This window comes from Ciona intestinalis, chromosome 8 (assembly GCF_000224145.3).
Source record: "Ciona intestinalis chromosome 8, KH, whole genome shotgun sequence".
In the NCBI taxonomy this organism is placed as follows: domain Eukaryota; kingdom Metazoa; phylum Chordata; class Ascidiacea; order Phlebobranchia; family Cionidae; genus Ciona; species Ciona intestinalis.
Genome location: NC_020173.2, coordinates 4,784,070 through 4,795,459, shown reverse-complemented (window position 1 = coordinate 4,795,459; position 11,390 = coordinate 4,784,070). Strand labels below are relative to the sequence as shown.

Sequence of the window (11,390 nt, the reverse complement as noted above, 5' to 3'; positions counted from 1 at the left end):
TTTAGGGAAAGTTTACATTGAGCATATGCGATACTGTGGTACTCAGGAACATAATGTGAGCAATAGGTTGCTGGTTATCTTGTAATGCGGTTCAAATTTTCCACTAAACAAATCAACCACTTGACCTAGATAACCACATTGTAATGTTAAACACGCCCACTCAAATTGAACGAAAAACGGTCACGAGCGAAGAAAAAATAACGCAGTCCAAAGTCCGCCGCCTTTTCAATATTATGTTGCCGTGTCTCCTGCGCATGTGATGTGGAACGACAGGCTGGCAATCGGTGAGAATGCTACTGGGTTATAAATAGAATAACTTTGCACCACCCGCAAATGTTTAACACTCTTGATTTATTTGCTCTTTTAAGTGGGAATTGCAACAATTTTAAAAATAACCATTTTTCTTTATCGCTTCGACCACACTACGATAACGAAGCACCAATGCTGCTGTGGGATCAGATAGGAAAGCGTTAACACCTAAATTCCATGTTTCCTGATGCTGTTTTTAACAACTACCAACGTTTTTTAAGCCGTGACGATGCGGTTAATAAAATATGTAAATATTCTTTGTTTGCTACCAAATGAAATGAGAAAATGTAATTAAACCATGTCCCATCTTCCCCCACCCTTAAGACCACGAAAAGACGGAACAGCAAAACAGTCGAGTACGCTATGCATAGAAATTGTTAGTAATAGCAATGCAGAATATGCACCGCGTCTGTAATATGGGTGCTGGTGGTGGATAGGTGACGTTTAACAGTTCGTTTTCTAAACATCGACTGGTCAAAAACACCCTTCGGGCAAGCATTTATTGAAACTGTGCGTCTAATTGACGACGTCCCGCTGCTGTGTTGCAATTACGACGCCACGAATAGTTTCAAATTTAACGTTTGAACCCAAAGGATCAAAGATCGGAATCTGTATTTGCATTTCTTATGGAAATCAGGACCCATAAAACGACGTTCACGTGTGTGTTGCAAACATTGTAAATCGATCGCTGCGATTGGTTGTTGAATTTGTGACGTATTTCTATAGTCAAAGAAAAATCTTTATACGCTGTTAAGTCCCTTTTATAGTTTATACACCTGTAATGTGGCACTTCACTAGTAAATAAAGCGAATTGCTGCGATTTTGGTTTCATACACAACACACTGAATAAAAACATCAGAGCGATCGGATTGTAACTTGCCTGCGAGGTATGTGCGCCAGTATGAGACCCAATTAATCGCCCTTGTTTTTACCGTGTAGCAATGCCGGGTTAAATCAGCCTTTATTAAGTGCCGTAAAAATATTGACCAGTACGACGATGTTTTGAAGCTGTTTGCTGCTTTCGCTGCCCTCGTTTATAGTTTCATTCCAACAAAACAAGACTGTTGACCCGATTTAGGGAAAAGTTAACCGGGGTCATTAGAAATGGACACCGGCGTTTGGGAATGGAATTATTTCTAACTTACCGGCGTTGCCCGGGATTCTGTAATCTTAGCTTTGTCAATACGGAAAATAAAGTTTTCGGAATGTATTTGCACTGCCCTTGAACAGAAACGGACTTAGCACCGATGCCTGTGTAAATACGCAATCTTTGTTTGCCAGATCAACAAATGTTGTAACTAGCTCGGCATTTTGGCGACACAGATGGGTGCACGTGACCGCTGAATCAACTAATTAAACTAACTTTTAAATCAGAACAGGCAGCCTAACTGCTGCATCCCTCGTTCTGAATTTGAAGCATAAACTTCGTTTACTGTTATAGAACATTTTACTGCCGTTTTAGATTAGAAAAATTTACAACTGATTATTGGTGGGCGGCTTATTTGTGAGCTGTAACATCTGTTATTAAAATAAACAAGCCTCTTATATATATAGCGGTATAGGGATCCAATTTTACGCCAATATAATTGAACGTGATAAAGCGCTATTAATAAAAAAACAAAAGACACCATTGCATGAGGAAAATAGACTACATGATTTACAAGTGCGGAGACAAAAACTAAACCTATTTTTTAAATGAGTTAAACATGATATATACCCATAACCCGGTACATGTATACAGCATGCGTTATAAGTTTACAAAGACGGTCCCATAAACCGGCGACGACTTTGCTGTCTTAGCCGATTTTGCATTAGGTTTTGTCGCTGGTTCTGTTGCATTTGGCGTGACCGTTGTTGTGCTTGGCGCTGCCTGTACTGCTGGAAAGCGTTTGGCAGCTGCATCTGGGATTGTGGTTTCGGTTGAAAATACTTTGGTTTGGTCGGCAGGTTTCGGTGCTGTTTTAAAACAGGTATCGTGAGCCAGTTTCCACCATTTTCCGGTTTTTCGTTCGCAGGATTGCTTCGTGGAAGAATTGTACCGAGGTATAAAATGCTCTCATCGCTTTTAATGAACGTGACCGACATCTGATCCTTTCTAACATCACAGTACAAAAATGCGCCTTCAGTATGGTCAAGATGGTTGGTCCAAAAGTAGCGGGTATTAGAATAGATGCCATCTAGGTGCTCAGGACGGTCATCCTCGGCACTTGCGGCACCAGCTACAAAGTAATGAACACCACCGCTGTTCGCTGACTTGATGTGCTGAAACATGCATTCGACACTTACTGATGTATACACATTTTATGTTAAAAGAAGTGTAATAAAACACACCCATATCTAGAAAAATCTTGCATAAAGTTTAGAGAACTGTATGATAATATAGATACGGTCGGCACTTATCATCCTATATTTCTTAATCGTGTTTTTTATTAAAAAAACAATGCTCTTTCTGGGTCTATAAGGATATTGTTATGTATTAGGCGAATGTTCTTTGTTTACAAGCAAATGGTGGGACAATAAAAGAGAATGAAAACATGGACCATTTTACTCCAGCCTACTATATGATTTTTTAGCATGAAAAACAGCTTAATTAACAATGCGGCGATGGTGTATAACATGTTATACAAAACAGGAGTTCGATACATGGCTTACACCTACATGTCCTATAACAAAGTCACCTGTACACTGTGGTCGTGGCCTGAGAAATAGGCCGAAACCCGGAACTTATCCAACATTGGTTGTAAACGTTTAACCAAACAGTCAGTGGATCCTTGCCTTCCACCGGAATAAACTGGATAGTGACCGCCAACAACAAGATACTCGGCCCTTATAAATAACACTTAATCAGTTTATATAAAGATTCAGGAAAAATAGATATAGTAGGGCAAGGGAAACGGGACACCTTATGTTTCATATTTGGTGGTAAACAAAAAAATCAAAGAATTTTAAAACCGCTTCCTCACGACTCCCGTAGACGTTGTTAATTAATTAAAGCACGTTTAGGATATTTGGATATCATGTGCTAAATGTGTCCTGTCTTGCCCCACTCTACTATACGGCTATATTTAGTTTAAAAATGTCCATTGGAAAGTTATCAGAAAAAATCATTTTTACCCTGAATTTTTGAGTGCGTGTTCCAGCCATGCCCACTGTTTTTCCGCCGCTGTTATATTGGCCGGACCAATAGGCTGCCCTTTTCCGCTTGGTGGCAGCACACCGCATAGCTCCACTGTGTCAATCATTACGTAATCGACAGAGATATTGCGATAGGTTGGCAGATTTGCTGACATCTTATAATAATTGCTTTCAAACGACCAACGTCTGAAAAATAACCCATTGTTCAAACCAAGGCGTGTGATTAATGGAGGAACTATACGAATGACGCCATGGGGAACTAGCTTGCGTTGCATGTTAGATCATACAAGATATAGAAGGCTAGTATGAAGCCATTCGACAAAATTACAGTATGGAATATAAATTGAAAATCTGTTTTTTCCGGAATTTAAATACATAGCAAGTTTTACACCAATTTAAACTGAACTTGTCAAATTTGAAAACCATAACAGTTAACAGTTTGTGGTTGAACAACCGACAACATAAACCAGCATAAAAGAACTTTCCTAAAGGAACCCGAAAGATCTTTTAGTGGGATTCCTTTAAATAGCCTTCCTACCGCATAAAGGCCTGCTTGGTGGTTACATAAACATGTTTTGATACGAAATCGCTGCTCGTAAATAAGGTGATTGATTGACGTCGAAACTTTTAAGTAGGACGAATAAATACAGCGGCTGACCATAAGTTATAGCGACCCGGCGTCATTAGTGCACAGTTGTTTTTCTATATCTCCGGGTACAAAGTGTGCGTCCATATATTGAATTGTAAACACTCTCGAAGGTAGGCGCTTTGGTTTGGTGCAAAGTTCACGACTGGATGAGTTCGTTGTGCAAGATTCTTTTTACTGTGTGTCTACATTACGTAGCATAGGAAGGTAAATAATAACTGCCATCGACCAATCGCGCGTTAAACATTAACAACAATCAATGCACGCGACACAATTTCATAAAAACAACGCAAATAGATGATTCATTCAATTTATAGCCTTGTTTTAAAGCAGTTGGGAGAAGTTTATTCCGCAATCAAAGAAAACAAACTTATACCTTGATATTTTGGTGTACTCGATCTGGGCGCTGACATTTCCTTTATAGTCCTTGTCACCAGCGACAATATACCATGGCCTTTGCAACGAAGGCTGGGAAAACACATCTTCAAAAGTATCCTGTAGAGCAAAAAATAAAACGTATGATTACCTATCGAGAAAAGCGATAGTTCCAAAATCGCTTAGTTTAGGAAACGTTTCAGATCTGGCAAACATAGGCCTAATGTGTAATACACAAGAAAACTTGAGTTTATAATTTCAAATCAAAATAGTATCTTTTTTAATAAGCATTCGTTTATGCTGAATTACATTAAAAACAACGAGTTTCAGGACACAGGTCGGCAGTTGCGCCAAGTAAGCGACTCAATTGCGCCTTCAAGCGGATAAGCAAAATTTTAGTTGCTGGTGCTGCATATTATCCCTTGTCCCTTGTTTAAATCTTTGCCAGTTATGTTATAATTTAATAAAAAAACACTACTGTAGATTTAAATTATATTTCCGATTACACTTCTATACGTAGTTCACTATTTAAGTATATATAGTAGGGTGGGGACAAAAGTGAAACGCGGGGTAATGTGGTAAGTGTTATTTAAATATATTTGTATTGGTCCCCATTTAATGATAAACAAATAAAAATGTTACAGGGTTCTTTAACAGTATTCTAACGAATGTATGAAGCGCGCACCAAAGAAATTTACTGTAATTTATTATAAGAAATGGTGTTAAAATATGTGAGAATGTGTGGTTAGGTGTCCTAATTTTCCCACCCTACTGTATTTCATTTACCTCAAAACGATGATCATTAACACTGGTAACTCCTTTATCACAAAAGTTGTCTCCAAGTGACAGAACGAACGAGCAATCATATCTTCTCGAAAACTCCGCCATTGCCCTACCCACGTTCATTTGCGTGTGTGTGGTGTAAGGCGGTTCAGGTTTTCCACCCCAATCGCTAATTATCAAAAAACGAAGCCCAATCTCGTTCCCACTATCGTCGTACACTAAAATTATGAATTGATGAATTTTGACTTAGTTATGTCCAATACCAAGTCGAATATCAAGTACATACCTCTGTAGTAAAATGGGGTGGGACAAAAAAATTCTCGTACTTTATTTTATAGCCCGCTGTACTATACATCAGTAACTAAAACCTATTGGCTTTTAGTCTACTTACCATGCGCATAGTCTAATACGTATCTACTGATATAAAAAAAAAACAAAAACAATGTCAAACATAAAAATTACCTGGTCCATTGTGAAGAACTGTTTGGTTAATTTCCGATCTCGCTTGAACTAACGCTTCTTCCTCTAATTCGATGAGGTTTTCCACGACCCTGTCTGGATCTAACGGATTTCCACCTGTTTCTCCTATGGCAAGCTTTTCCAGCTCTGCTGGACTGTACGGTTGTAGGAAACTAAACGAGTCAAAAAGGTCGGGTCCTTCATAATCGACGCCGGTGGATCGCACCTTTCCTGGCCTGCCTTCGTGAATGTAGGAATAGCAAAGGAATCCAATAAAAGCGGCGCCCAATAAGCACAGTGAGGCAGTTTTGTGCTTCAGAACTGTACCTCGTAACAAACCATATCCGAAAACTACACGACCCATGCTTGCAACGACGTGGTACAAACTACGCTGAGTTTTCGTAACAGTTATAAGTCAAAATCGATCGGGGAAGAGGGCATTGCGAAAACGATATTAGCACTTTTGGACACTTCAAACTTCTACCACTAAGTGTATCGATTCTAGCACGCTTTAAACACTACACATATCAAACGATATTTCATAGCTATTCTAGGTGATGCACTTTCTTTCTGACACTTCTCTGCCTGATAGAGAAATATATAAAACCTGTTTTAAACATTAAGAAATTACATACTACAGCTTAGTATCTTCTGGTACACCTCAGCTGTTGAATTTCTTTTTGTGAAGACATTGCTACTATTCAACCAGAGATGTATTATATGGAAAACATAATTCAAGCTGCCGAACCAGAGAATGAGCATTAAACCAAAACAGCAGCGTGAATAAGCAGATTATCTGCAAGAATTAGCGTCTAATGTGTCTTGCAAATCAGCAGGAACAGATTTCAATATTTCACATAACCAGAACTAATTTATATGAGACATGAGTTTAAATTCAGTTTATTCTTTCATCAAATACCAGGTCATTACAATTTCTTCTTAACCCCTCATGCAAGTGTGGTTGCACACAAACAATAGGTTGATTCACAAATGAAACCTTCTGCGACTCGTATCCATTTCATGTCTCTGCATTTAAAAGGTAAATGGTTGATTTTCACATCATATTTTATATGGCCCAATTTGTCAGCCATAAATGAAAAAAGGAAAAAATGGAAAAATAGTTACCCATAAGTTAAATAACGACAAACTAACATATGTGAAATCGCTTAAAGTGTATGAAACACTCATTCATTAGCCGGCCACATTAGCATAAAAAAGTAATATTAACGTCTTCCGTATAACGCCATCAAGGGACAAATAAAGATGTTATATTATTTCTGTAAAACAAAACAACAAACAAAAAACTGGTAAACCAGAAAATGTGATTATATCACCTTATGAATCCATTCATATTCACCAAACTTTGAATCGAACGTCCCTTTTTGCAACGATCGAAGTTTTAAAGTAAATCTGGGACCAATCTCCTGTAACCCTACTCTTTTCTCATTTCGAAAGATGTATCTGTATTTAGCAAAGTGTTGTAGCGTGCAGCATACATATGCCCGAAATACTGAAGCCAAAGTAAGTACTGATATTAAAATTAATATTTTTTATCCAAAGAAACAATTTTTACATTATGCCTGCAAGAGCAGCAACTTTGCAAAATTTTACCTGTGGTGACGAAAAAATATAAAATCCCGTTGGTTGTGAAAAGTGACGACTTGTCTTCCAATGAACTCTGGATTATGAGGAAAGAGAGTGGTGAACATACGACCGATTGTATGCCCAAGTCGGGTGCCAAAGTTATTTAAAATTATCTGGAAAAAAAAATTGAATTCATGATTTGTATTGTGTAAATTTATTAACATGTTTTTACTTTACAGTAAGGTGAATTACAAGCCAAGACATTAATAAAACCATTCTGAATTGTAAAGATTGTGATTACTAATAGTATTTATACTGCACTTTATTTCATTAAGTGCAAAACCAACTGGCTAACAAGAAAACACGAGTACACACTTAAAATATCAAGTGACAGTAATTTTTTAACTGAAAAATAATAAAAAAAATTCCTTGTTGTTTTAAATAACTTACCTCAGGTTGATGTTCTGAAGGTGTGGTGCTATTTTTAATTTCTTTTCTCAGTTTTACATTCGACATTTTAAAATGGACAGTTGGCCCTTCTGGTAAATGACACAGCAACAAGCCATCTGAAAAAATAGGTTTAAAGATTTTTGGGCCTATAGTAATCCAAAATAAATTGCATTCTTTAATATTCAAGTTTTTTGGGGTGAATTTTCTTTTCTATTTGAAAAAAAAACACCATACTGGTAAGAGTTATTAAACTACATAACCATACGTTCTTACTTGGTGTTTTACGATCTTCATTTACAATAATTATATCAGTAAACCCTTTCATAATACACTGAGGAATCACTTTCTTCAAATCAAGTGCTCGTCGGTAAAACACAGTCGAATTAGGAAAGCCTTCACTCAGTTCTTTCAAGAATTTTGTAGTCCGCTATAAATAGGATATACAGATAGTGCCTTTAATTATGAGGCTACACCAGTACATTATTCTTGTTACAGAACAAAATTAGCTGCCTAATAATTAATATTATAGACCTTAATATTTCATTTTGCTCAAACATTTCGGTCTTGAAAACTAAAATAATACTCTACTTACAACAATAAGTTATAGGTTGCAGTTAAACAGAAATTTGCTCTTGCAGTTTGCCGTGCATACAGGTATTATGAAATACATGGTCTTAAAAAAACACATTAACAAAAATTAACAAACATATACCGATCTTGGCCTATCAGATGTCGTGATTAAAATTTTTGGAGTTGTCTTTCTCTCAAAATACGAAGCCATCTCATCAGACTCTTCATCCAGTAGGACTTCAACATCATCTGGTTGAACCATCGTGTCTTCTTTTTCTCTCCGGTTTTCTATGGTTTTGGGAGGCGCAACTGGTGGAGCATTTTTCCCGAGCTGTTTTCTCATATTTTGTCTTTGTTTTCGTAAGCGAATTTTTTCCTGTAAGCAAAAATGGTTATTTAAGTCATAAATAAATTGAAGTTTAAATAGAAATTTGTTGCTGTGTCTTTTGAGCATAAGAACAAATTTTGGGCTATTGCAAACTGTATATTATACTGTCGCATGTCAAAATTGATGAACTTGTTTTGAATGACTGTTTTTAAATGAAATCGTTAAAATATTTAATAATAAAATCAGTTAATCTGTAAAATTTTACTTTTCTTTGTTCTTTTCTCATTTTAATGAATGCAGCAGTTCTTCTGTCTTTATTCCGGATCTGTGATATGTTATTTTGTGGCATCGATTCATTATTATTGTTATTGGCATCATCTTTCAATGGATTTTCATCAATAACCGAAGCGATGTCACTAAATATTCCACCAGAGCATATGCTCAGTTGATCAGAAGATATACTGAACTGATCAGAACATATACTTTGTTGATCTTCATCCATATTTTCAGCTAACAGTAATTCCTACTTTGCTGATGTTGGTTTACCAGAAAGTTTAGTGTTCAGTTTAAAAAACCTTTAAATTGACCGGTATATACAATATACACACCGCACACGTACTTGATCTAAAAAATTTTTTTATATTATATTTTAACATTTCAATCCCGTACAAAACATACATCAGACTAGCATAAGTTAAGGAAATATCAAAGCCGATAAACGCGAGCTTTATCTGAATTTACAAGCATAAAAAGTTAAAACAAGTTAGCTAAAAAACAGTCACACGTTTCGGGTATTTCCCCGAATTGGTACAGAAGCACATTTAATAAAAAAATAGATATTTCATATCATTTTTTTGTTATCAATCGAAAGTGGATCATGAAAATCAGGCAACAGTTTCTAAAATAATTCACATGAAACTCTATTTTTATTTTGTAAGTAGTGACTTGGTAAAATTTAACTGATTTTTTCTGCTTTCGTGTCAGTCAAGTACAAACATTGGTTTTATGTAATAAATTGCTTTAAAGAAGTTTAAACTCTTGCTTATTAAAATAAAGATAGGAGTACAACTACTATGCCTATCAAAATGAACAAGAAAGAACAAAAAGCGAGGACGCCGAGCATGACGGTTATATAACACCCTTTTTTCTTTTCCTTTTCTTTTGTAGAGTCATCGCTGTGACGTCAGGAAGTTACGTAACACGTTTTACAGTCGATGTTACATAACATATTTTGATGACAGAAAAAGCAGTTTATCGATGGTTTTAAAATATGTTATTATCCCATAAGAGGTTAAATATGCAGTGGAAATAATCGCACGATGAATTATTCTCATTGACTCGCGGCTACGCCCTACGGGTAACCGTCGCGCTATTTTTATATTGGTAAAAACGGCGTTCGCTTTATACCAGGGAGTTTTAAAAGTATAGTTTGAAAAGCTAATTCTTTTTTCTACTGATACAGTCGGCAGTGTATTGTTATTTAGGAATGCTTTACTTATTGTTCTGCAAGTAAAATAGAACAATCGCCTCTATTTTGTGTAAATCCGTTTATTGCGTCACTGCAAGCTGTCAAATGGAGGTACAGGAGTGGTCATATGAATGTATTATTCATTTAAACCGAAACAGAGCAGTTCGTGACACGGCCAGTTTGTGTTGACTGTGTTTAATAGGGTATAGTGCACTAGTACAGTATATTTATGTTTCTATTTCATTGCAGATTGTTTAAGATATACAATGGCGGCAAAAATGATATTTTTTGTAGTTGCAGCTGCTATTGCTTATGCATTATCTTTAATCTTTGCGTATCTCAACACAGCTAAAGTCAAAGGTTTGTCTGTTTTATTAACTTAGTAATATGCTTATTATAACTCCATATTTGACTCTATAGGTTTATACTATAGCGACAATGGCGAGGTCGATGCGAAATATTACCAAGAAGCATCTCCGATCGGAACTGCATTTGGGATCGTCTGGCCAATCATCTATTTGTGGAATTTAGCAGGAATTATCTACATGCTTGTGTCGCTATGGTTACCGGAAATCAAAAGTCCATTAAAGACGAATCCCCCCATTTTGAACAATGTTAGTATTTACAGAAATACGTTTTATATTTTTAACTATTATTCGGCAAAAGTTTTAGATACTATTAAAACGTGTAAAGGTTACAAAGGACACGTATATATGGGACGTCGCTTACATCTGCCATCTGCGTAAATATTTTATACTGCTGTTCGTTTGGCCGGCGGCCACTTAATGTTGTAATCTGGTTTGCTCTCTTCTTTGTTTAAGTATAACTATTCGTTTATCGCAGGTTTTCTTTGCCGGTTATATCATGTCGTTTTCCACAACTATTGGATGGCTGTTTGCATTTGATCGCGAAATACTGGGCTTGGCATTAGCACTGCTGATTTTGGCAGTTGCTTCGGTTTACATTGCCATCGGCTCATGTTGCAAAGCTCTCGCGCATAATGGCGCTTCCTTGACGCGGCTTCCTGATCAAAAGAAATGTGCGTTGTGATGTTTTTCATTAGTTTTATTAAATGTATTAATGTAAAATGCAATAATTAATTACTTGGGCAACGTTTCTACATTTCTTGGTAGCTATAACATACATAGCTTCAAATATAGGTATATACCATGTATCCTATAAATATTTTAACGCAAAAGTCCGGCGTAGTGGTTAGCGCGGCTGCCTTGTAACCATTAGGTAATGGGTTCAAGGGCTCGTCGCTTGCTACCATTGTGGGCGTA

At 36.6% G+C, this 11,390-nt stretch overlaps 3 protein-coding genes across 3 annotated transcripts in view; 1 reads left to right on the top strand and 2 right to left on the bottom strand.

Annotated features, from left to right (window-relative positions):
• Positions 1-1,792: 1,792 nt before the first annotated feature.
• Positions 1,793-6,434, bottom strand: LOC100175881 (tartrate-resistant acid phosphatase type 5-like). Its single transcript, XM_002124183.4, has 6 exons — positions 5,711-6,434; positions 5,252-5,466; positions 4,467-4,585; positions 3,424-3,630; positions 2,988-3,135; positions 1,793-2,571 (listed from the first exon to the last, which is right to left on the bottom strand). Exons 1-6 carry the CDS (start codon positions 6,069-6,071, stop codon positions 2,065-2,067), a joined length of 1,557 nt encoding a protein of 518 aa, XP_002124219.1. The 5' UTR covers positions 6,072-6,434; the 3' UTR covers positions 1,793-2,064.
• Positions 6,435-6,582: 148 nt separating this feature from the next.
• Positions 6,583-9,278, bottom strand: LOC100183722 (ribosome production factor 1-like). The gene is made up of 7 exons (XM_002127235.5): positions 8,905-9,278; positions 8,454-8,687; positions 8,015-8,168; positions 7,742-7,857; positions 7,319-7,464; positions 7,042-7,168; positions 6,583-6,733 (listed from the first exon to the last, which is right to left on the bottom strand). Exons 1-7 carry the CDS (start codon positions 9,139-9,141, stop codon positions 6,692-6,694), a joined length of 1,056 nt encoding a protein of 351 aa, XP_002127271.1. The 5' UTR covers positions 9,142-9,278; the 3' UTR covers positions 6,583-6,691.
• Positions 9,279-10,322: 1,044 nt separating this feature from the next.
• LOC100186076 overlaps positions 10,323-11,390 on the top strand; it is a 2,545-nt gene continuing 1,477 nt past the window's right edge. The window contains exons 1-3 of the mRNA XM_026835480.1: positions 10,323-10,467; positions 10,528-10,721; positions 10,951-11,146. Coding sequence (XP_026691281.1) covers positions 10,374-10,467; positions 10,528-10,721; positions 10,951-11,146 — 484 coding nt within the window. The 5' untranslated portion in view covers positions 10,323-10,373. The remainder of the gene's footprint in view (positions 10,468-10,527; positions 10,722-10,950; positions 11,147-11,390) is intronic.

Bases quoted from the DNA above. Each gene is read 5' to 3' on its own strand.
- LOC100183722 (XM_002127235.5), bottom strand. From the start codon at position 9,141: ATGGATGAAGATCAACAAAGTATATGTTCTGATCAGTTCAGTATATCT. The intron at 7,858-8,014 runs GTAAGAACGTAT...CTATTTTTTCAG, and splicing joins TGAAGATCGTAAAACACCAA to ATGGCTTGTTGCTGTGTCAT. The intron at 7,465-7,741 runs GTAAGTTATTTA...TTTTTTTTCCAG, and splicing joins CTTCAGAACATCAACCTGAG to ATAATTTTAAATAACTTTGG.
- LOC100175881 (XM_002124183.4), bottom strand. From the start codon at position 6,071: ATGGGTCGTGTAGTTTTCGGATATGGTTTGTTACGAGGTACAGTTCTG. The intron at 3,631-4,466 runs GTATAAGTTTGT...GTTATTTTTCAG, and splicing joins GAGTACACCAAAATATCAAG to ACGTTGGTCGTTTGAAAGCA. The intron at 2,572-2,987 runs GTGACTTTGTTA...TGCATGTTTCAG, and splicing joins GCCACGACCACAGTGTACAG to CACATCAAGTCAGCGAACAG.